The sequence below is a fragment of the Lepisosteus platostomus genome, chromosome 17 (genome assembly GCF_059453375.1).
Source record: "Lepisosteus platostomus isolate fLepPlt1 chromosome 17, fLepPlt1.hap1, whole genome shotgun sequence".
In the NCBI taxonomy this organism is placed as follows: Eukaryota; Metazoa; Chordata; class Actinopteri; order Semionotiformes; family Lepisosteidae; genus Lepisosteus; species Lepisosteus platostomus.
In genome coordinates, this window is record NC_142627.1 from 5,984,866 (window position 1) to 6,010,655 (window position 25,790).

General features: G+C 43.3%; 1 protein-coding gene across 1 annotated transcript in view; it reads left to right on the forward strand.

Annotated features, from left to right (window-relative positions):
- Nucleotides 1–484: 484 nt before the first annotated feature.
- ifngr1l (interferon gamma receptor 1-like) overlaps nucleotides 485–25,790 on the forward strand; it is a 34,067-nt gene continuing 8,761 nt past the window's right edge. The window contains exons 1-3 of the mRNA XM_088610711.1: nucleotides 485–777; nucleotides 24,729–24,852; nucleotides 25,278–25,465. Of these exons, the coding sequence (XP_088466837.1) occupies nucleotides 690–777; nucleotides 24,729–24,852; nucleotides 25,278–25,465 (400 nt within the window). The 5' untranslated portion in view covers nucleotides 485–689. The remainder of the gene's footprint in view (nucleotides 778–24,728; nucleotides 24,853–25,277; nucleotides 25,466–25,790) is intronic.

Below are 25,790 nucleotides of genomic sequence, written 5' to 3' on the forward strand. Positions count from 1 at the left end.
CATATGGACCAATACACAAGAGAGGGAAAAAATGGTCGAATCCAGAGCAAGTGACTCCTGATTTCTGCAGTTTATGATCGTTTTATAATCTGTGTGGTGAAATCGAAAGTGTTGACTTCTGGGTCTAAGTAAAATAGTGTAATCCACTATTACAGTCACAGGTAGCTTGTGCAAATGATTACTTTTAACATTAACAAGACTTTATGTGTGCGTGGGGGCGTGTAGAATTACTATGTCTAGCAATACACCATGCTCTTAAAATCAATTTTCTCTGACCACTCAATATTTTATCAAAGAAATCCGTTATACAAGTCATTTCTAAGTCTAATGGATTATTTTTTAAAAATATATATTTTCCCACCGCTGGTGAGGAATGAGAAAGAATTACAGGGGCAGAGAGGTACTGTGTGGAGGCTAACTGGATCCTGCGCTCTCTCTCTCCGCTCCAGTCGCGTCGGTGAGCTCAGAGCAGAAACCCAGCCCCACACGCGTCGACGTCTCATGTGCCCCTGTGTGCGAGTCAGTCATATAGGAAGTGTCGCCGTACTGCTGAAGCAAGACTTCAATCGCTTTAAAAAGCCAATGCTTGTTTTTTCTTTTTTGTTTAACTCAATTGGTCTCAGTTTTTTCCCCCGCCTTAACGCCGATCATCTGCTGTTCGTGAACAAGATTGAGGGGTTTTGAATAAAATGAGGGACGCTGCGCTGGCCGGGAGGATCAGAGCTCTGTCTTTTTCTGTCCTCATTTCTACTTTGCTGAGGACTGTCAGCGCTATGGGTAAGTACCCTGCGTGAAGTCAAAATTGTGTCAGCGATGAAGCTGTCTGCCTGCTTGTGTTTTTTTACTTAAATGTTCAGGACACGTAAACCCGTCAGTCCTGTGTTGGGAGGGAGCCGATCCCAAAATGTATCCTTGCGTCCTTGCGTACTGTATTCGCATTCAGTGTCGTCATTGTTAATCACGGAGCGCTTACAACCTAGACCATCCTTACAGGGAAAATAGGTATTTTAACTTTAAACGTACTGTTGTTATTCAGTGTCGATTCGCAATGCTGATTTTTGTTCTATGGTCTAAATGTGAATATCTACATTTCTTGGAAGCCAGAGAGGGAACCACCTCTGTTTACATGAGGTCAGTCCCAAAATAGGAGCACGTCTGTCTTAGAAACTAAGGGGAAAATGGTTGACCGGCACCATCGCATATTATAGCTTCATAGTTTGTACGAAGGCTGTGAGGTGTTTCACTTTCCGTCGTCAAGCGCCTCGTCGGACAACCCGTCGGGCCGGTCGAAGACCAGACAGGTGTTCAACCGAAGCGAAGCGCGGCGTCAGGAAAGACTCCGCTGTGGCCTCAGTCACGCTCGGGGGATTTCCAGCCGGGAAAACTGTTTCCTAAGATGGCCTAACCGTAAGGTCACTTAATGGAGGGGGTGTTGGCAATTTTTGTGGAAAGCGTAAATAGCTTTGTATTACTGCGAATGTGCACTGGGCGCAATGCCCGAATTCGTCCTGTACCTGCCTGACCTACCTGCGGCGTCTGCGAGCGCCCAGCGCGAGTGAAACAGCCTCTTGTGAATACTTCCAATATATTTTAACGAAATAGCGTTTAGGCAACGTGTTATGCTTTGTGGTATTAAACAGGTATCCCTTATCTGTTAAAAAAAAAAACGACATGCAATTCGGTTTAAGTGTTTCAACAAAAGGTTTAAATGACGTGGAAACCTTCATGGTAAAGGAATTCCAAAATCATTGATAATGCCTGACAGTACAGTTTTACAGAATTGATTGCTGTTCTAACCATTCCCTGCACAGATTTCCTCCTGGGAGTTAACTCTATGCATTTGCGAAAGGTTATCGTGACCTTTGCATTAGCTCCTTAGAATGATAACATTCTGTTGTGTGGGAAAGAAATCTTTCCCAGGTCCCCTACAATCCAGTTCTTCAAGTTTTTTCGGCGATGGCGAATGTTGGCTTTTCAGCTGGGCAGTGTTTGAGTAACATGGCCTCCAGACTCGGTCCATTTGTCTTACAAGGGATTCTGCACAGAGCTTACAGCCTGACGTGGGGCTGTTGCCTTTACCATGGGGCTGTATTTGAAGGTTTAAAGATAAATGCGTTTTAACTGGCAGAGTTAGAATAAGAATGTAAAAAATGTAAGTACAGGGCTCCCGTGCAGCTCAGGCAGTAACCTTTTGATAAACACGCTGTCTTTGTTCTCGAATGGTGAGCAAATGGAAAATAAGGGAGCTTTGAAATATACATATGTTGACTTTACATCGTACTGTATGGTAAAACAATAACAGTGCCTCTGTGGAGCTTGTAGAGTATCAGCCGATGAGCTGTGTCTAATGAGAGGGCCTTTCTGGAGGAGGTTGTCTGCACTTTCTCCTTTCCTCTCTGGGCCTATAGAGGTCATTCCCCTGAGCTGTGGCGATTCCAAATTGGATCGGTTTGTGATAAAAGATAAACAACGGACGATTCTAAATTCCTAGAAAAGAAACAATCTGGCAATGTGGATTCACAGCGAGGGGAAATCTGGATAAATATGCTTGGCTGAGATAAGAATAAAGTTTTTGACATTAAAGAATCTGCTCCAAAGGAAGTCTCCCACAGGGCAGTTTGTTCTTGTACAATACTGGATTGTATTCATAACTTCTGTCACAAAGATAGCTGTTCCTCGGAGACTTACTCCTCCAGCTGTGCCCTTCCACATAGTTCAGTTGAAACCGTCATTAGACAACACACACAACATCTATTCCTACATTCCCTGCCATGTTTTCATAACTCTCCTGCCTTGCCACCTTATCAAGTTCAAGTTCAAGTTTATTGTCATTATACTCATACACAGGTGTATGGTATAATGAAATGCTATTTAGCTAGCTCTCAGATGATAAGTAGTACAAAAAAACCAACAATACAATTGTATAATACAGTTGTCAGCAGCCATATCATCCTGCAACTCACAACTGGCATCCCACTGAAGCTCAGCAGGTGTGAGCCTGGTCAGTACCTGGATGGGAGACCTCCTGGGAAAAACTAAGGTTGCTGCTGGAAGAGGTGTTAGTGGGGCCAGCAGGGGGCGCACACCCTGCGGTCTGTGTGGGTCCTAATGCCCCAGTATATTGACAAGGACACTATACTGTAAACAGGCGCCGTCCTTTGGATGAGACGTAAAACCGAGGTCCTGACTCTGTGCTCATGAAAAATCCCAGGGCGTCTCTCGAAAAGAGTAGAGGTGTAACCCTGGCGTCCTGCCCAAATTTCCCATTGGCCCTTACCAATCATGGCCTCCTAATAATCCCCATCTATGAATTGGCTTCATTACTCTGCTCTCCTCCCCACTGATAGCTGATGTGTGGGGAGAGTTCTGGCGCACTATGTCTGCCATCGCATCATCCAGGTGGGGCTGCACATTGGTGGTGGTGGAGGGGATCCCAATTACCTGTACAGCGCTTTAAGTGGAGTGTCCAGAAAAGAGCTATATAAGTGTAAGCAACTATTATTATTATTATAAAAGAAAGACAGAGACAACAGAGGCAGTATGCAAAACAACAAAAGGTATCAGGTAATGTGCAAAACAACATCAGATGTGCAATAACATACATTAACAGAATGAAATAAAGGATAGAAAATTATGGGGAGTGAACTTATTGACGTGAGGTAGTGGTAGATTTCAATGTGTGTTTGAGATTTTGGTAAGAAAGAAGGCACTGTGAGGTTCAGATCATAGGTGAGAGAGGCAGGGAGTTTAGTAGTTTGATATTGCGAGGGTAAAAACTGTCTCTGAGTCTGGAAGTCCGGGCCCGAATGCTCTGGTACCATTTTCCAGATGGTAGAGGGTCATACAGTCTGTAGCTGGGGTTTGTGGGGTCTTAGGGCTTTCCTCAAACTCCGTCTGTCATAAATATCCTGTAAGGATGGGAGGGCAACCCCAGTGATGGACTGGGCAATTTTCACCACCCGCTGTAGGGCTTTGCAGTCAGCAGTACTGCAGTTGCCATACCACACTGTGATGCAGCCTGTCAGTGTGCTTTCTGTAGTGCATCTGTAAAAGTTAGTGAGGATCTGGGGACATATTTTAGCCTTCTTCAACCGTCTTAGGAAGTACAGGCACTGTTGCACTTTCTTGATCAGACGGGTGGTGTTGAGAGACCATGTGAGGTCCTCGGTGATATGGACGCCAAGGAATTTGAAGTTACTGACCCTTTCCACTTCAGTCCCGTTGATGTGGATAGGGGCATGTCCGGTTTGCAGTTTCCTGAAATCAACGATCAGCTCCTTGGTTTTGCTGATGTTGAGGGTGAGGTTGTACAGTATATAGCCCCACTCTGTGAAGTACCAGCGTGCAGAGGTGTGTGTCAGTACACCAGATATCCTTCTTACTTCTGAGGAATTTAGCAATCATGATAACAGACACTGTGAGGTCAGATAATTCAAGGAAACTGAGGGGTTATTGCGTACTTAGAATGGCAAATTTGTTCCGAAACGTTTTGCCCAGATTCTTGTCTTGATAAGTAATTAAACTGGAAATGAATATTCTGTAAATGTATTGTTTCTTGCAAAAACAGAAAAAAAACCACAAGTTGAGTTATTAGCCATTGCCCTACATTCTCAACGTCATTTAGGGCGGCGTTGGCACACACAAGATTAAGTAAAGATTGTTCTTAGTTTTACATGGAATGGAGCTTATCTTTAAATTCTTCAGTAAATCTTACAGCAAACTTATTTGTTCTGCTCCACCTTCCTAGATAAGGTGTTATGCTTCATAAAACCTATGCTGTCATAGTGTACTTTGGTACTGCCTTTATTATCCAAGTTGTTTTCAAGGTATACAGTAGCATACGTTTCCCGAACCCTTTGATAAACGTTATTGTTCTCAAATGGTCAGTTAGGCTGCTTTAGAATATTACTTTCTTGTCTTTACTTGTATTTACATTGCATGGTAGATTCTAAATGCAGAAGCTGTTTGCCTATCAGATTATTAAGCCTTCTTCAGGCTTAGGCTGTGGAAGGATTAATGGTTTCCCTAACAAAACCTGTGAGAATAATTAGCCCGTCTAAATGTAGTCACTCTCCTATTCTCGGAGGGCTTCAAAGCCATCACATCAAGTTCAGGTTCAAATTTATTTGTCATTCCAGCCATATACAAGTATACACTGGAACGAAATATCATTCCTCCTGGTCCGCGGTGCAAATACAGACAGGACACTGACAGAGACATTGTAGACAGGATACACATAGTGTCTCATGCAAATAGTGCAAATTACTAAGGCTAATGCATAATACAATGTACACAACACACTGGGTGGATTTAAACCCTGTTTAAAATATCTGTGCCTGTGCTGCAGTGGTCAGGCCCTCAGGGGTCTGCCCGTTAGTCAGCAGCACAGACCTGGGCTCCACAATGTGTCACGTCTGAAAGACAACCCTCATTTCCCGTGTCTCTTCATGGGGTTACAGTAGTGAGGTAAATGTCACGTGTTGTGGGCTGCTGACATTTCCCTTTCAGTGTATGACACGTCTGCTTGTGTGTTCGCTGTAGAAAAGAGGTCACAGTGGGCATGCGATTTCTCCAGCATTCCTCCCTCTGCTCAGGGCTTTTGACGGCTCCTTTTTTGATTTATTGGTAGTTTCAGTTTATATCGCATCATGAACCAGTCAGAACCAGTCAGTATTTGATTAAATACTGTGGTCGGAGGGAATATTATTTGCTTTATATTCAGGATGAGATGGGGGTCTTTACATGCAGGGAGTAGAAGAGATGGGGTCTGTAAATGTCTGTAATTACACAATAATAGCAGCTCATGTCTGTCCAGTAAGCGATTTCAGCTCCTCAGGCAGGAGAGAGGAACCAACCTCCTCAGCCCAAACAAATAGATTTACAGCGAATAACAAGGAGATCACTAGCGTACTTGTTCAAGCTATCCTTGCAGATTCATTTGCAATGGAAATCATCAGGCAGGCAAATATTTTAAATGTCTGCACGTGAAAAAAGAAAAATGCCATAGGAAGAGATAATGGATAATGCAGTAGATAAATTGTTGTGAAACTAATAAACTTTTAATTCAACATAGTACAGGAATATTTCCAAAAATAAAGTTATGCAAAGTTAAAACCAACTGGGCAAGCCCAGAAACTAATCCCCAGTTCTTTACCTAGTCACCAAACCTGGTAGACAAAACTCAGTTTTGGAGAAATGTAATTAAAAATTACAGAATGATTTATAACCATCTCATATGTTCTTTTGTAACATGGATCTGATGTAAGGCTTGGTGACGTGTTTTCTTTATTCATGGTACAGTACGTTACATTTCCAACATAGTGTTTTTATCCACTTTTTATTTCAATATGATATTTTTTAGTATATTTTTCAGTATAGGGGTGGAAATGTATTCAGGTCTTTAACATTTGTCAGGTAATATGTTTGAAAATAACCGCACCATAACAGGAAACTAAGCTTGGAAGATCCATAGTCAGATATCAACAGAGGGTTTCTGTGAATTTGCAGCACAAAGAACTGATACAGAGTGATTAACAAGGAAATAAATGCAATAGCTATGTACTGTCGGTTCAGTTCTTAGCAGTGAAGACTCAAGATCCTCTGATTTACGAAAAAATCATCAAGCTTTTTTTTGACGATTCTCGGTTTTGGAGAAATTTAATTGAAAATTACAGGATGATTTGTAGCCATATTGTATACTGGTGTTGCAGATTAACAGCATACTTCATCTGCTTTTAGATGCCACCTCTGGGATGCCACAACATGATAATCAGGATAGAAAAGAGTGGCCTAAACATCTCTGAAGCCACAACAACACAGGAGTTTGGAATGTAGGAGCCCAGGTAGAAACAGAACGATAGGGGGCAATGTGGTGGCTCATTGGGGGCGGTGTGGTGTCTCTGTAGCTCAGGATCTGCGCCTGTGGCTGGAAGGTTGCCGGTTCATATCCTGCGGCCGGCAGAGTAATCCTACTCTGTTGGGCCCCTGAGCAAGGCCCTTAACCCCAGCTACTCCAGGGGCGCCATATAAAAGTGTCTCATGGCGAGCAAGTTGGGGTCTCTGAAAAGACAAATTCCTAATACAAGAAATTGTATATGGCCAATAAAGTGATCTTGAATGTAAACTTTGTAGCGTCCTACTGTTACTCAGAGCAGAGAGCTCGTCCCTAGTTTCTGACACAGCAGGCCTACGGTATTTTGTACCCATTCCTCTGCCTGCTGTTTGGATTAGAATATCTGGTTGAGCTCCTTTTATGCCAGGAGTCCCACGTCTGACACACGATGAAGGGGTCTGCGTGCACAGAGCCAGAGTAATGAGATCCTGCTGATCACGTCTCCTCAGTTCCGAATCATGGTTACACAAACACTAAAGTTACTTACTGTGTGTTTGTTCTGAAATAATGAACACACCCCCTGACCCTGGGGTCACGGTTCTCATTGAGAACAGCACAAAGCTGTTTTCACACATGAAATCCCTATACAGTACATACTGGGGACAACAGACGTTCTGTAGGCCTGATGTGTCAGGAAGCAGGGACAAGCTCCCTGCACTGAGTAACAGTTGGACACTACAAAGGTTACTTGCAAGAATCGAAACAATTCCCTGGGCTTCTACTTTCTACCCACCTGTGTTAAGTGTTGTGACTCCAGAGATGTTTTTATATTGGCTGCAAAATCCCGATGTCCTTGCAGAGGTTTTGCCTCACCTTGTACCTCACCTCTTGTATTAGTCTGGCAAACGGCAGTTGTGTTTGAGGTTTTTTATTTATGTTTCCAAGTAAAGTCCACCAGATTGTAAGATGGTTTGGGGGACAAGGAAAATACAGTTTTAGGATTGTTGAGGAATGTCTTCCACCAGGATCCAGAGTTGAAGTACATCCACCTTCTTTAATTTTCCTCTTGTATGTAGTGCAAGGTGTAACTGAGGGTACAGTATGTACAGAGCCCTGTGCTACCAAGCTGCCTTTCACAGCCTTGGCACAGAGATGTCCTGCTGCTTAAGATATACAGTGACATCCGTGCCTGGTGTCACAACAGAAGGCTGGCATGACTTTCCAGGTGTTAAAGTGTTTTAGGAAAACAAGACTACTTTAGTGCTTATTGTAGGATTAAAAAAAATTGAGCGGCCATTCAAATTATGTATTTTTAAACAACCCAGTAACTGGGATCTAGTTTTGTGGAGAGACAGATGAGACTACATTTGAACATCATAATAATGCTGATCATACATTCATATCTGTAAATGTTCCTTCTTGTTATCTTTTCTAACTATTTGAACCGCTGAGCAACTATTAACAGCATTTAAACGTGCAAAAATCTGTTTGAAATAAATGACTAAGATGACCTTTGCTGTAAATATCCAGTGACAGATTCCAGCTTGTGTTACTTTACAGGGCTGAGAATGTGATAAAGTTCTTCTCTGTTAAAACAGGAGTTTGAATTGACTGTACAGATCAGATTTCAAGCCTACGAGCCTCCAGTACAGTGAAGTAGAACCATTTAATTTAGGTTACATATTATAAAAGCAAAGAAGCAAGTGTAGGCGGGGAAAGTTTTTGGTGTAACACTTGGTGAAGTGGTTTTTGTCTAATCATAGTACAGTACTTTCCATTTCTAGCATGGCGTTTTTATGATGTTTTTTCTTCAGTGTTATATTTTCTAGTATCTGGGGTGGAAATGTATTCAGGGCTTTAACATTTGTCAAGTAATGAGTTTAAAAACATCAGCACCTTAACAGGAAACTAAGCTTGGAAGATCCATAGTCAGATATCAAGAGAGGATTTCTGAATTTGCACACAAAGAACTGATACACAGTGAAGGACAGAGTAACGAGGATAAAATTGCAGTAGCTAAGTACTGTTGGTTGAGTTCTTAGCAATGAAGATCCTCTGATTTACAAGAAAATAATTAATATTCTTGTTAATGAGGTTGAAAATCCTACTTGCCTTTTTTCTAAGAATGTTGTAGTATAATGTGAAGATTTGTTTTCGCATCAGAAGTTCACTTTGCACATAAATGACTTTTAAATCTAAACATTTTGCATGAGTCTGATTGAATATTTGCATAAGGAGTCTGCTACAGCAGCATGGCAAGGCTTTTGGGTTTTCTTGAAGGTTTTAAAAACTGGTGACTGCTTTGGTCTCCACGTTTGACATCAGTCCTTAAATGCAGACGTTGGGAACTCATGACACCCAAGAATTTAATGATGAAGAAAGTGCTTTCTGTAGGTTTACAGATTCAAATGGCATCTTATTTGAATCAGCAGGGGCAGTCAGTATTCAAATTGGTGTTGTACTTTGCTGTGCAGGGCCCATAGGAGTTGGTGACGTGGTTGTTCCAAAAGTCACCAAGTCAGTTTGGGATTCAGCTGAGAGAACAGGTGCTGGGAAAATATAGAGGTAAACGTTCTTCAGGACTGGAGCTAGAAGCTGCTGGTGTTCAAGTTTTTTATTTTTATTTTACTACTGGATTACAGTTTCTAGTTACTCCTGTGTTTGTGTGGTGGGTTTTGTTTTGTTCCTGTCATTGAACAGATGCCGAATCACATTGAAGTCAAACACAAAAATAACCTTGTATTACATATTCATATGATGATGATGATGATAATTACACTCAAACTTGTAGAGGGTGGGTTTCAGACTCGTTGTTTTTGTGGCAGGAAATGGAGCATGGCCAGGTTCTGAGTGACAAAAACAGGGATCTTTTTCCTTTGCCCATTCCTTAAATCTTTCCGAAATGGATTGAGCATAATGCAGCCAAACATTAGAGGGAAACCTGTTTCAGTCCTTTCAGCCGCACCGTGACCCAAAGCAGGAGGCCAGAGCTACGCTGAAGTGGCCTAAGAACAAGAAAGTGAATGCCCTTGAATGGCTCGGAGTTCTAACTTGAAACCTGCTGAGAATCTGTGAGAAACACTTGGAGGCTTCTGTGCAGAAACGATCCCCAAGCAGCCGAGAGAGCTTCAGCAAATCTGTGAAGAAGAAGGAGCTACGAACTGCACAAAGCTGGTGTGCTAAGTTGGTAGAGACCTGCCCAAAAAGATGAGCGACTGTCCTTGCTGCCAGAGGGGCTTCTGCCCAATGCCGAGTTCCTGCTTCTGAGCACTTATGCAACCAACATATTTCTGTTTTTTCCTATTTAATTTTTTGCTGACATTTACTTCTGACTTCATCTTTTCCATAGATGTCTTCAGTTTGAGGTTTGGAATGAAATGTTCAGTTTGACAAAGCGTGTGCTTTAATTGGTAGTTTTACAAAAAGGGACATCATGTGGAAAGACTGAATTCTTTCGCAAGGCTCTGTATGTACTGCACAGTCGACCAAAGTGAAAAGCATTAAGACGTTCCATTCTTCTGCATGAGAGGCCTGCCTGGGTCCTCTCTGATTCGTGTCTCATTTTCAGAGAGGCATTTATAACAACGAAGGGCCTATCCAAGTGCTTTGCCATGACTAAAATGCTAAAGTGGGCCTGCAGTAAAAGTGTTTAGAAGGATATGCAGTAGAATTAAAGTAGACAAGCTGTTGATGTAGGAAGTTCAGAGTGTTTTGTTGTTCATGGGTTGAATGGAGGTATTTGAATTTGCAGTTACACAGAATATGAAAAAGCTTGATGCAGCATAGTGCTTTAAATAGAGAAATGTGTGTTGACCTGAAAGACGTTTATGTGATGGGGAAATATCACAGTGGTTTTGTGAAGGGTTGTGGGGCAAAGTCAAAGAGAACCAGTGCACCTTCAGTACAGAACGAGCACGTCTGAGATGGGCATCTCTCCCTTAGGCATGGAGACTGCAGGTCCATGGGCGATCAACAGCTCGGAGAGGAAAACGCCGCTAGTGTTGTAGGAGCACCGCCTTGATTTCGAAACCCGAGGGACAGGCAATGCAAATCAGGCTGTTGGGGGCGCAGTGTATTGTGTTTTTGTCAGTGGGCACCTGGAAGACGTCTGGGTAACAACATTCAGTGCCCTCTGCAGTAATGAGCGAGGCTTGGACGCAGTCTAGTGCTGTGGATTTCCATAGGGGAGGAGCAACACAAGCAGCAAAGAAGCAACTAGGAGAAATCCTGTCTTGAGATATTTCCCTTTATCTTAAAGACCTGATAAACCTTTAACTGGCTCTACCCACTGCAATCTTTATTACCGTCATGAGGAAGTTAAACATTCAAGAAAAAATAAAGAACTCGTTCATTTGTTATCAAGTTGTGCTAGATTTATGTGTATACTGTAGCCTGCCTGAGTTGTAAATGAATCATCTTTCCTCTTAAGTGAACGTGGTGTTGGGACACATTCTCACGGCTGCCTCTGGGCATTGAGGTGGCACGTTTGAGAAGCTGAAGGAGGAAGTTCAGAATGTTCCATGACAGTAAAACACAGAGCTGAGGACAAGCCCAGGTGCGAGAAAGAGCGCTCCTACTCTTTAATTCATCCCATCATCAGGAGCTTCGCCCACCTGGAGCAGTGCCAGGCTTTGAAGACGTAAAACCCTTCTCGCAGGCCTCACGCAGTATGGTAGGCACTCGCAGAAAGGGAAACCCAGAGACGGCTTCTGGAGCTGGCCTTTCCAGAGCACAACCAAGGAAATAACAGAGTCATAAGACAGGAATCACTTCTGCTTTTTTTGTTGTCTAAATGCTTTTTCACAGCTCCTGCCGATACCAAAAGCCTGTTCTGAGATCTTAAAAGTATGAAGTCTGTCAGTGGAGGTTTGAAGCTGTGTTCAGACAACAGGAATTTGCAGGCCCCACAGTGATGTTGTTAGTATAGTATATATATATTTTTTATATAGTCCTATCTAATTGTGCTTTCCTGTAGATAGTGTGATTTTGTGATGAACACAGCAGTATTTAAAGGTGCAATAAATATTTATTAATTCTGCATGGTCTGGAAACCATGATACAGAAGTGCTGATATACCTTTTTTTCCAGGAATCGTTTCATTGATATTATATATTGCGTAACTGTTTTATTAGCTCACAGTAAAGCCTTGGATGATGTTTCAAAGTGTATACCTTTTTTTTCTAGACCAACCCCACGTATCACATTATCAGTGGCATTTCACCACAATCCCACTGAGACCTTTACTCCTTCCCCTTGTGTGCCAGGAAATACCTTTTAACCAAAGCAGAGGGGACTTTCTTATTTTGACTTTGATGTTTAAACATGCTCCTTCAGTAGTCCACTGGGTACGCCGAGACTTTTGTTGTCGGGTTTTTAATTACACCGAAACAAAGGCGTCTTTCCTGTACCTATATCCTGAGATGGTCAGTGAGTTCATCTGCTGGTGAGAGTGCTGAATAATTTGCTGCAGCTCTATACATCCCTGGATGAGACAACAAAGACCTACTGCCAGCAGCCATATCACCCTGCAACTCACAACAGGCAACCCACTGAAGCTCAGCAGGTGTCAGCCTGGTCAGTTCCTGGATGAGAGACCTCCTGGGAAAAACTAAGGTTGCTGCTGAAAGAGGTGTTAGTGGGGCCAGCAGGGGGCGCTCACCCTGTGGTCCATGTGGGTCCTAATGCCCTAGTATAGTGACGGGGACACTATACTGTAAACAGGCGCCGTCCTTCAGATGAGATGTAAAACCGAGGTCCTGACTCTCTGTGGTCATTAAAAATCCCAGGGCGTTTCTCGAAAAGAGTAGGGGTGTCACCTTGGCGCCCTGGCCAAATTTCCCATTGGCCCTTATCAAACATGGCCTCCTAATAATCCCCCTCTATGAATTGGCTTCATTACTCTGCTCTCCTCCCCACTGAGTGCTGCCATCACATCATCCAGGTGGGGCTGCATACTGGTGGTTTGAGTGGAGTGTCCAGTTATTATTGTTACTGTATTCCAGTGGGTCCTGTCTTTTTCGGGCTTACTTAACAAAATACCATACACTAGAGGCCGCTAACATGAAGACCACCTGGTAAATGTCTTTCATGAAATGAAATCATATGAAAATGGAAATGTTCGGGGGCGTCTTGCAGTTTTATTTTGCTCTGAAACCTCCTGTCTTCATGGGGCTGGGATTCAACCAGAAGGCTTGAGGTAAATTCTGAATGAACTAAAAAGCTCTGATCAGGAAAGTTGCTTTTTAAACAATGAACCGAGAGAAAACTGAACGGCGACTTACTTTCTCTTCACCCATTTGTAATTTCTTACACGTTATGAAATGCTGCTAAACAAACTGGTTTCTTCCTGTCCTGAGTTTTCAGCCATTTCTGAATTGGAGCTCTGAAAATACAAGAAATATTTCAACCAGTACAGCATGACAGATATGGTCAGGGCCTGCAGAAATAAAAAGTGGCAGTGAGTTTGAATATTTTGCAGGTGATTCATGGAAAATTATTTTTGGTTAAATTTCACAAATGCAGTAAAAATTCTTCATTCATTTGTTCAGTATTTTTACAGTCTCTTGTTAATCAGGCTGTTGTTTTGTCACCTTATACACTTACAGCATAGGAATGGTATTTACAATACAAAACAATTTATTGTTTTGTAAAAATGGGAATTTTACAATCTGTTCTTCTGTTGCACACTTTATGCCATGAATGCTGTTCACAAGCAGAAATCCAGTTAAACAGCATTACACAAAAGTAGATTCAAAATGAAACACCTTCAGATTCTAAACAATCTGGCATTGCAGCATTTCTGATGTTGTTTGGGAGCAAGTTCTGGAAACCAGACACACAGAAACTACAATCTCACTTTCCAGCCCACTGAAACTGATGACTGGGAATAAGAGGTAAATCACACTAGCAGATTCCCAACTCTGTGAGTAATTTGGTGCAGGAGAACTGAGCTGCTCCTCAAGATTGGAAGGTCTTAATTCATGAAAACGTACAAGTTCTACTATGGCCAATTCAAAACTTCCCAGGCATCTAGTGTAGAGACCCCAGCACGGGGGTAAAGTGATCAGACTGGCAAGTGCTACTCAGTAACATGGGCAGCGGCTTTCTGAACCCATGTTCAGGCTATTTCAGTTTGTCAGGATAACCAGCAGATCAGGAGAGACAGGAAGGGAGGTTTGTCCTGTTTGTGCTTAGCCGTGTTCCTGTGGTGGTTCCTCTGGTGACTGAAATCAGTTCTAGTTCATGATGCAAATGTAAATCAAAAGAAAGCTTAGCAGAAAGTTGGGTTCTTAACTCATTGGGGAAAATAGTCCTGCATCCCACTTATCTGTACCTCCGATTTTCCATCTTCAAGTTCCCCATGAGAGGTTGTTAGAGCCATTCCTCTGTGATGGGAGAGACCTCGATTGACCTGGCTGAGGTGGGGGCCCTGGGCAGACACAGCAGTCTGAACTATGGAGTCATCACCAGGGAGCCTCCATCTTGGAGTGCTGCCCCAGTCTTCTGGGCTAAGGCCACGCTTCCACTGAGCACATCCTCTGCCCAAGCCTCACCAGCGCTTCCACAGCCAGACCTTCCAGTTCCTGGACAGCACTTCCCAGCAGCTCCTGGACACGGAGATGTGCTGCACGGAGGTGTGCCTGCCCTCTGAGAGACACAGTGCCGAGGGCTGCTCCGACAGCCAGAAGATTCTAGTGACTGAGAACCCAAATAACAATAATAAAAAACGTTATTCTATATAGCGCCTTTAAAGGGGGCTCATCAAAGCGCTTTACAGAATGACAACAGCAGCAACAACAATTAAAAATAAACAATAAAAAATGAACACGAGAGTATGCAGAGGAGACACTAGATGGAGGTACTTTTATTACAGTAGGAGCAGAGGGGTAAAGAACAGAACCAGTTCAGTAAAGACTCTTCTAAAGAAGAAGGTTTTGAGTCTGGATTTGAAGAAGTTCAGAGAAGGTGACTCTCTGAGATCCTTGGGGAGAGAGTTCCAGAGCTTGGGGGCATAAGAGGAGAAGGCCCTGTCATCAGTGTAGACGGGCTTGGGGGACAGTTGGGAGACCAGAATTAGAGGAGTGAAGGTTGCGAGGTGGGGAGTAGGGCGATAATAGCTCAGACAGGAACTGAGGTGCCAAGCCATGCAGAGCCTTGTAGGTGAGCATGAGGATTTTGAAGTCGACACAGAATGTGTCGGGAAGCTACTGCAAGGATAATTTGCCACTTTGAGGGAGGGGATTGTCGCAGGCCAGAGTCCCTGAGAGACATTTTAATGGAATGTAGTTTAACTATAGATTTTTTTAGATGCTCATGTTTGTTAATGTGTCTGCGTGAAAGATGATTGTGTGTTGTTTTTATACAGCACAATAAAAAGCCAAAAACAACAACATGGGGACCGTAATTAATGCTGCAGGTACTACATTGATCATGTTTGGGGAATTTGCATTTACAGCCCATCAATAATAGTTTTTGTCTTGTCTGGGTCTCACTTCCACCAGCTGGTGCCCATCCATTCCATTCCAATTGAACACTCGGAGAATAGACTCGGTCATGTCAGATTGGGCTGGACAAGACATGAAGAGTGCAGTGTCAGCAACACAGAAGTGGAGGTGGAGTTTGTATTTCCTCATGTCGTGGGTGCTAGTGTTTACACTTAACGGCAAGGGACCCAAGACTGAGCAACTCTCAATACAGATCAACATTGTCTACTGAGGAACAGCAATAAAATATTAAGAGCATTGTGGCCACTGTACATTCCTCTAACATTCCTCTGACAGATGTAAGAAGATGGTCAGAAAGTTATATGGCAACAATATTCAATTATCTTAGCGGAAAGGGAGGACTGGGGATTTGCTAATGGTTTCCTCAGGCCTGGCAAGAGAGAGGTCAGTGGTTTCTGCAGGAGGGGTTCTTACCCTCAGTGTCAAAGGGACAGTGCCATTTAACCAGCAGGTATTTGATAGTCCCGTTTGGGCCACCAAACTCAACAACAACTCTCAAGTCCCCCGAGACTTTGACATGCCCCATTGTGATTTTGAAAGTGAATTGTCTAGTTTCATTCTTTGCTCTGCTACAGCTTTTTTTTTTTAAAGTGCCACCAACAGCAAAAAATCTCTGTTTTTAGTCCAGTTCCTGTTTGTACTTTGCATGTCTTCTTCTGCTCATGGTTTTCATTCTGAGGCTACCCAAGAGGTCTGGCACACTGCCCGCCCTTGTGTTCAGTACCTGCTGACTGGTATCATTCCTCTTGGGTGGCTGAAAGCAGTGCAGCGTCCCACTGTCCGCACCGTGGCTGTCTCTCCTGCTGGAGTTTGAATTCTTCTGCCATATCTCTCTGAATTGGCCTGGATTCCTGGCTTCTGAAGATAAGTCCTGTCCATGGTCAAGCATCAGAGAACAAATGAAAAGCTGAATATCATTCAGGGGCATTGGCTTATCTTTGCCGCTGCCCCTTATAAATAGTCAAAACTATTCAGCAACTGCAGGCTGGTGCCACCCTGATCAGTGCAGTGTAGCCATGTTGTATCTCTGTGCAATTGGCCTCCCTACAAACACAACAAATAAGTCCAAAAGTCTAGGCTGTACTTCCCACTGGACAGCCTCAGTAGTTACAAGATGAGTATTTATATAGTTACTAGTTACTACTGAGTAGTTGGCACAAATGGAGCAGTATTTTGGCTGTGCACAAAGTGCCGTAGCAAAACACTGACACTGAAAGATAGAAGATTGCTTTGTTTTTGCTGATGTTGCTGCTTCCTGTTTCCCAATCCATCCAGGCGATCATCTCCATTTGACATGATAGCTGTCAGCGATCAATTTTCTCTGCATGTGTGAATAAATAATAAAATCAGATTCTCTTAATTTAACCACCGTGTGAGAGATACATGTTCTGATCCTTTTTACAAGGGAAGTTGGTAATTAATTTCTTTCAGTTTGAATTGCTAACCACTTGCATTTCTTGCATTTATCACGGTTATACTTAAAAAGGTTAAAATGAGTAAATTAGTGCAACTCCTTAGAATAAAAGACTGGTGGTTTATTGTGGTATTTTGTGCACTACTAATACATATATGTAGAAATACCCAGCTATTGGGATATACTGTATGTCCATCCTGGTATACAGTATATCAGGTGCACTACTCTGGTGCATAATATATCTAAATATAGGTATCGACACATATACAGTGTTTGGAGGTTGAAATAATCTCCTCTGGACTATAACAGATGTCAGATGTGAAGAGAGTCTAGTCCTTTCTTGAGTCTTTTGTTATTGCTGTCGGCTGTGATCAGCTGGCAGTATGTGCAGCAAAGCTGAAGAAAACCCCCTTTTGTCCTTTTTCAACTAAAATGTGCCTCTTGTGCTTTTCGAAAGCTGCTCTGTCATCTGTGCCCAGTCTCCTGAAATACAGCTACCACAGATTTCCAGCTTCTGAGCGCCACAGTCCACCAGGTGTTACAGATCTCTTTAAATCGGCCGTTATGTGAGGTAACAGAAAAGCAAAACAAAATATGGGACTGGCTACTTAAACCAGGGCTCGGATATAGTGAAATCCCGGAAGGACAGGAGTGTGGTAAACACAGTCTCTTCAGCATATCTCTGTAAATGTGACTGATTTTGCCTTGACGTGGGTCCGAGGTTTCTGTATGTAAGCTCTGATTGGAGATGAAGTGACTTTCATGTGTGAAACGGGTGTTAGAGAAATCAGGCCACGCATTCCTTACTGGAAATCTGTCAGACTTGGCTCTGCTCCCCATTATGACTCTTTACCAGAATGACTGTAACAGTGCAAGTCCTGGCAGTGTCCTGACCTGCCCCCGGCTGCGTGCTGTTGGGGCAGTGCAGCATGGCAGGCAGATTCAGGGTCATTATTAAACTGGCAGTTTCCTGAGAAAGAGGCCTGGATTGCCTTCTCAAATTATGGCAGCGTGAGTGTTCAAAACTACTTGTTTACTTACACTGTTATGCTGGACGATCATTTGATGTGAGGAAGTAAATGTGGAAGTCTTCCGGCCTGCCTCTTTTGTATCCTGTGACTGCAATTCCCTTTAAGTATACAAACCAAACAAGTCGTCGCATGTTTACAAAGCTGTAGCACAACTGTTTTGTTTATTGCGGAGGGGAAATTGCTCAGTGTGCTCATTTCTGTGTGGGGAAGTGGGGTGGGCTTGTGTGAATCAGAGATTTTCGAAGCCCTGGTGTCGGTTCTTGTCACAGGCACATCACAGGTTCCTCATTTGTATAAAGAGCCCTCTTTCCATATCGTCTTTTCGCCACTGCTACACAAGAGATTCCTTACCCTATCGTTCATCGGCTATTGATAAGTTAAATGAGCTTTGAGCTCTCCCATCGTTTGTTTATGAACTCACTGCATGTTCTGATGGGAGTTATTTCTGGCAAGTGTGACACGCACTGTAGTTTCTACCATGCAGGCATGTCCAACATTTCCAATTTTTATTAATCGACTCAAAATGATGTAAACAGAGTTAAAAGGTTTCTAGCGAGCTACCAGGTTTCTAGTTCAGTACTCACACAGGCCTCTCGGTTCTGAGAATACTTCTTGGTACCTCTGGTGTGCAACACTAACGCCCTTGTTTTCCTTATTTCTCACCCTTGTACTTCTGCTGACCACTCTGTGGCTTAGCAACACTGGTGATAATGATTCCCCCCAACCTGCTTATGATATTATATATAAGCTAGAAAGACCCACTGTAATGTGAGCTTCACTTGCTATCCTGCTAAGTGCTTGCTCCTTGTGTACACAATAAAGACTGCTTTCTCTGACCGAACCCAAGTTCATTTTCTGATTCAACAATGCTAACAACATTGAAAAGCTATTTAGTGAGCAGTGCCCCCACACTTGTCGGTGGGATTTTGTCTTATCTTCTGTACACCCACCACTGAGAGTCTCCTCAGAATATTTTTGCCCTCCCTGGACATTAGTGCAGAATTAACAAGGGATTCCTGCTGGTGGTGGGAGAGTGGGGGTGAAATATTTTTACCTCTGAGCAAATAGCTTTAAAATTTGCAGGTAAATTGCAGGAGACAGAGTATGCATGGCAATATTTTTATTTCTCATTTAAAAAAATAGAACTAAGTGCATTTAAAACTGAGATCAGGAGCCACTTTTCACAAAGTGTTGTGGGGGTATGGAACAAGCAACCCAGCAGTATTGTTGAAGCCAATACTCTGATTTCTTTCAAGGCACAACTGGATGAGATTATTGGAGCCATTTGCTACTAACTGACAAATGAGCCAGAGGGCCAAAGGGCTTCCTGTCGTTTGTGTAGTTTTGGAAAATTGTATGGAGTTTTATCTGGACAGGTTTGCTCTTGTTATGTTATGTTCTGTTTTTTTTTTTAATTCCCCTGCCATGCGGGAATTTTGGAGGTGGGATGTGTCCCTAAATTGGGTCTCTCTCTGGGTCGGTTGAAGAGAGCGGTCCGGTTTTTAATGCCGGTACGGGACGTCCGGAGAGTGGTGTGGAGCAGAGGTGTCAGTAGAAGAAACGGCGAAAACGGGAGACGTGTCGGATTTGTTTTCTTGGCCGTGGTGTCAGGTTGGGATTGTTGTGGCTTCCGTGTTTTTTGTAGTTTCCCGTTATAGCTTAGTTTTAGTGTAGAGGAGACAGATAGCTTGCGGAAGACTTTTCTTTGGCTTTGCCACCCCTTTTCTCGGGAGACAGGTTTAGCAGGTAATTGGGTTGTCGAATAGTGTCGTTGTTTTTTATTTCACTAACCCCTGTGTTATTTTTTGCTTCCCAGCGTTTTCCATCATCCTACACGTAGTTGTGTGTGTATTTCCATCTGTTAAACCCTGACTCATATGTGAGACCCCATTCGCCTCTAGACTGAGCCATATTGGGGACGTAACAGCTCTGTAACAAGCTTTGAAATTACTTTCCTCTACGTGGTTACTGACTCGTGGGAACTGTGCCTGAATTAAGTGGCTGGGCATTCTGTTGCCAAGACATGCTTGCCTGGCAGTGGGGAGCAAACCATTGAAGCAAATCATTTCCTGTATTTCTAGACAACGTGAGCTGGGGGACTGTCTCTGTGTCCAGATTTCCTTTAACCCAGGAATAACAGAGTCAGGGAATTGAAGATATATATGGCGAATTGGTACAGATTTAACAAGTGGAAATAAGGCATTGTGCCATTAATTAAGTTATAGGTGGGTCAGCAAAATATTTAATACATTGTTGAATTTCTCCTATGAAAGTATTTTGGTACCTTTCAATGGAACTGGATCATGTGCGTTTAAATGCCTCACTATGGAATCTGAAAATTGTAGCTTTGACCTTCAGCTCAGACTTGAGTCTAGGGGACTCTCTGACCTCATTTTGAAAGCTGATAACGTGTACTCTTTACCACAGTACACGTCAGTCTGTAGATAAATGATTGTATTTGTTGGAAACCGAGCAAATCTTCCTCATTTTTGTAGAAAACACATAAAATCCTGAAATACGGACTTTTCTTCAGTTTTACAGGAATGACTCATGCCTTCAAGTTTTTGGTTTGTTTTTTTGAAAGAAGTTTCCCAGACCCAGTTGCAAACAGTACGCCCCCGTACTTCTAGGGTGTACCAAACAAGACTTGATGTCATTTTCTTAGCATTGAATACATTCTTTTTTTAAATTGAACCTCACAAAGCCTTTATTCAGCAGTATAAGAATGCCTTCTGCTTTAGCCTGGTGAGACTTTGACGAAGAGAAGGCCTGATGTTCATTGAATTAATAGCGGTATGCAAATATACGAGTGTGTCAAAGCGCATGTGGTTTGGTGGCTGGGGCTGTGGACTTAACTGGAAGGTTGCGGGTTCAAATCCAGGGTTGGAGGCTGCAGTTGTACCCTTGAGTGAAACACCTACAGTAGATTACTGATCCAATAAGTACCCCAGCAGAATAAACATGTATGAATTAAGTTGCATTAGATGAAAGTGACGGCCAAATAAGTTAGTCAGAACAATAATGCACTTCATAACTTTTCTTCTGCGAGTCAGAACTCATGCAAGGTGATGCAACCATCCTGAGAAGTAGCCCAGCCCCGGGCTGATGGAAGTGTAATTAGATTGCTACACATCCAGCTGCTGTGTTGAGCCTGTCTTGACATTAGCCTGCGCTCATGGTCCCACCTGCTCTCTGCCTCGAGTCTGTCATCGCTTCCTCTGTCGCTGTTCGCACAGTGTGTGGGCTTTCACAGCCGCGCGGGTAGGCCGGCGTGCGGTTTCTCGCGCTGTCTCGGCGCATGTGAGCGCCACTTCCTGTGTGAAGAACGTGCCTGTGAGGGATGTGATGACCCGTACATCCACCTCAGCCCGACACTGTGAAGCTACTGTGCTAAAGCTGTGGTTAGGGGTTTGTCACATGCACACCTCTGTGTCTTTTTCTGTTGTTGTTTATCATCAGCCCTGTTAGTGAGATCATTTCCTAGATGTGCGAGACAGGGCGGTGGGTTGCTGTTATTGGGGCCCTTGTGCTGTGTAGATTCCTTACCGATGCGATTCAGCCCAGGTGTCTCGGCCACTGGGTGAATGGAGGAGTACTGGAGGTCAGCAGTGCGGATCCTGTTGCTCTGTTTGCTTTGAAGCAGATTTCTCTCTCTCCTGCCTGCAGTGGTCTGGTCCGACTCGGATATCTGTCCAGCACACAGGGGAATTCCAGCCCCAGATCCCGTCGTCTTTGCCACTACACACCGGCCACCCAAGTGGGAGGACAGGATCTGGGCATCTCTCGCCTCTCGCCACCTTCTGGTCTCACTGGACTCCTGCTTCCTGTCCTGAATTTGTTGTGATGTGGGAGTGAAGCGGGTGAACACACAGGCGGTTTCATTTCACTGCTTATTTTGGCCCGGCAGTGACAATCTCGGGGCCAGAGACCAGGAGAAGGTGGAGCCCTGCCGTTTTATTTTGAGGCCTGGTCATTTAAGTTGTGCTGTTTGTTGTGTGGTTGTGAGTGACCATGCTCATCAAAACGCAGTGAGCGGTGAAGGATAAAGAGGAGTAAAAACCTGTCCAGGAGCCTCCGGAGAAGCAGGAAGTCTCAGGAAAGCAGTATGTTCAGGATATTGTGGAGCATGAGACAAGTCAGCACAGAGCACACAAACAGGCCGTCCTGCAGCGAGATCCCTTCAGTTCTTTGTCTTCGTAATGATTTTAGCAACCTGGTGGTTTCTAAGAGAAGACTCTCAGATGTAGGACAGGTATACGCTAGGAACTAACTCGCACAGCAAAACGTCATGATAATTCAGTTTGGCCATACCTTTATTTTGAAAATGAAGTCATATAATTGTTTTTAGTAAAGTGTGGTCTTGTGGCTTCAATTTGGGGAAAAAAAAGGTGATTAGAAATACAAGATATTGAAAACTAGAAACCTAGAAGACATCTGACTTTATTACATTACCCTATTAGTAAGTTGTCATTTAAGAATCAAAGACATAAAAAAGGACAGAGACGACTATGATTTGCAAAATCAATGCTGACATTAATTTCTTATTATTTATTAGAAGAGTGCTGTTGAAGTAAATACAGCCAGCAGCCTCTCTTTATCTGACTTCTTAAATCTGCATGCCGGTTATTAGGAAAAAGAACAGTCAAAACTGCTGAAATTGCTGGATGATTTACAACGAAATGATTTCATCATATTTCCTGTAAGGCACAGCCCTTATAACTGTTCAACTGAGTGAGGGAGCACATGCAACTGATCGAGCTGATAGAAATTAAAAGAGTGCAGTTAACTCAAGTATAATGAATTTAGCCACACCTGCTACTGTTCGTTTTAAAGGGACCCAGTTTCTCACACCGGTATTAAATCTTGGAGACGAAATAAATTGATGATATCGTAAAATTGTACAAATTCTGAATTAAGCACAAAACTGGACTTTGCGAATGTACTGGATAGTCACCATGTTCCCACGAATTGCGACGTGATGCGGCCCTTCCTGCTCACTAGTCACTGTAATCACTAGTGTAATGCGTTGTTCAAGCGAATAAGTACAGGTTGTGCAGCAGTTATTTCACCACAGAAATGTCCCAATGTCATCTGCATGCAGAGTTAACAAGTAGTTTTTGTCTACAAAACCCTCTCGAAGTCGAGAGCAATATTTCTGTTGGATTAGGAGAGATGTCTTCACAAGCCTGCTTGTTTACAGTGTAATAGGGCCTCATCACCGGAAGATTGTGTTGCTTCGTTCTGAAACGCAGAATATGGCACTGCGCACACCTGGAAAGGTCGCAGATTGGAGGTTTTACGCATTACTGTGCTGTGTACATTTTACTTTCATTGAAACGCACTCATCAATGCCTTTCTAACTCCGAAATACAAAAATAGCGCTGCAGTTGTCCTTTAATCTCTAAATTGTGTGTGCACCCTGTGTCTGGAGTCTGGGGACAGAGTCTGTGCAGCTGTGAACCCTGCCAGGATTAAGTGGTGGGCTTTTCACTGGTTTACTTGCTGATAATAAATATACAGTACAAGGTACTGCAAAGGAGCTCCATGAATACATGCAAAATCAAAGATCTTGTTTAAAGCACTCGAATTGCAGTCCTAAGGAGAAATTCTGTGTCCACTTTAGTACATTGGAATGCAAATTTCTGAAAGCACTGTGGGGTCCCATGGATTGGATTTAAAATCACTTCGCTTTAACACTTCTGGACAAAATGAAGCCGGATTTAGCTCCCATTGTCCAGCTTTTGTAGTACATATTTTTTTGCCCGTTAATATGTGCTGTTCCGAAGCACAGAAATGTCCAGTTGGTGTTGCCTTAGATCCGTGTCACTGTTTAATATGTGGCGCCAGCCTTCCCCCTGTAACTGCAAAGAAACGGTAAATTCTGTAACTGCAAACAAACTGTAAATTCTGTAACTGCTGCGACTCCAGACTTCATAACGGTCTGCACACATTTCTGTGAGCCTTGCCTGGAGTTCAGAGGTGAGCAGTGGTCAGTTAGGTACTAATTACCACAGGATTTGTGTGCTGCGTGGAAAACGTCCTTTCAGTTATGTACTGAAGGTTTTCCAAGTAACAGCTCACAAGCGACTGTGGGCGGACAGACTAAAACGTCACTACTTGAAGATGGCGCTGCTGCTGTCCCAGTAGTCTGCATTAATTTAATGGGTTCCTCGACCCCTTGTAAATCTGTGCTCCATGAGGCGCCAGCAAGACATGTTATTTTTATTGTGCTCTTGTCAAATTGTCAGTCATCTGTGTTATGTAAGGGGTGTAGTGATGGGTATGGAACTGTTAATGTTTTCAGGTCTCACTGAATTTTTCACCAGCTGCAAGTTGACCGTCACTACTTGATGCAGCATTGTTTGTTGTTGTAGAAGTAATGTTGTTCTGAAGAAGTTCAGTTCTTTTGGTTTTGTTGTAAACTTCCACCAGCAGTGAACACTGCTGCCCCCGTGTGGATTCCCAGGGCACTGTTTCGCTGAGCGCCCTGCAATCCGTGTTTCTCAACCTGTTCACCTGAATTTAAAACCTCTACTACTCTACAACACAAATAATATATCTATAATCACACCTTAAGAATTCCTTGTGTGTTTTCTACTTTTCAGCTTGGAATAAACCTTTACGGTACACAATCCTATATATAAACAATATTTAATTTATTTGTGTTTTTCTCATGTGATTTTATCCAAAACTCCATGGCACAGCAGTTATTGTCTGAATTTCCACGGGTTGAGAAAACTGCTCTACCGTGGAGCCACAGACAGAGCACCGGGGTGTAAAAAATTGTCATGTTGGACTGTTGAACTGTAACATTATTTTGACTTTAGTTTCGTTTTCCAGGTTCAGGTCTTGATGTTCTTGAAATGTGCTCTGACTTGTGATTTTTGCTTTGTGACGGATTAACACTCTCACTTTTTTGTGCTTTTTTTTTGCTCACTTTTTTCCAGACACTCCAAGACTCCCCCTATCCTCACTGTCTGTGAGTTGCCGTAATCTTGAGACTGTACTGTACTGGAACTACAGCCACGCTGTGCGTAGACCTCTTTTCAGTGTGAAGATCTGGTCATACAAGTAAGTGTATTAGTCATTCATGGGTGGCAGGGAGTAAACTTCTATCAGATACCTCTTACTTTGTTGAAACACAAACTCTGGAAAATCTGGCTTTTTTTGCCATTGGATGCCCACAGATGGGGCCAGGCTTCAGGGGCACGTGTGCTCTTCTGCCTCGCTCTGTCTCACCGGTGTTTCAGGCCCCAGACAGAACACCCTGAGGGTAGCATGACCCCAGCAGTGGCCAGTGCCACTGGGGTTGCTACACAGGATGCGTCCTGAGTTATCAGCCCTCCACGGGCACAAACTGTTTCACCCCGCGAGAGGGGGAGGCACAGATCCGTTGTGTAATGATCCTTCTCTCGGGATATTTTGGAAGAACTAACCTTCACCGACCCCTTTTTTATGTTGCATCTCATTATAGTTGTTTAAATTGTGTTTTCCAGCGATGGTGTATGGAGAGCAGTGGAGAAATGCACAAACGTGACTCGCCATCATTGCGACGTCTCCTCGTCCATCACGGACCTGAGCGACACCTATGCGCTCTGCGTGAAGGCGGCTGCAGGATCGGAAGAATCGAGCAATTGTTCCGAAACATTCACCTACAACACTCAAACGAACTTACAGAAACCATGCAAGTTGAACTTCATTCCGTTTTTTCATTGTTTCACGATGTGACAGAACATTGCGTTTTCGCTCTGGACGACTATCGCGATTCCCTCTCTTACATTCTCACCGGTTAGACTCATTGACGCTGAAGGCAATTTAAAAGCAAATTCCGCTTGCTGGTGATTTTGCACAGGGCTTCACAGCTCACCTACTCACGTCTGCTCTGGGCTGTTACTGACTTGCTGGTGTCACTCACAATACAGTGAAGGAAAAACAAATAAGTGGTAGCTCTGAAATACAAAACCCAAAGGTCCATATGTAGCAAGAAAACGCCTCGATTTATGGAGTTG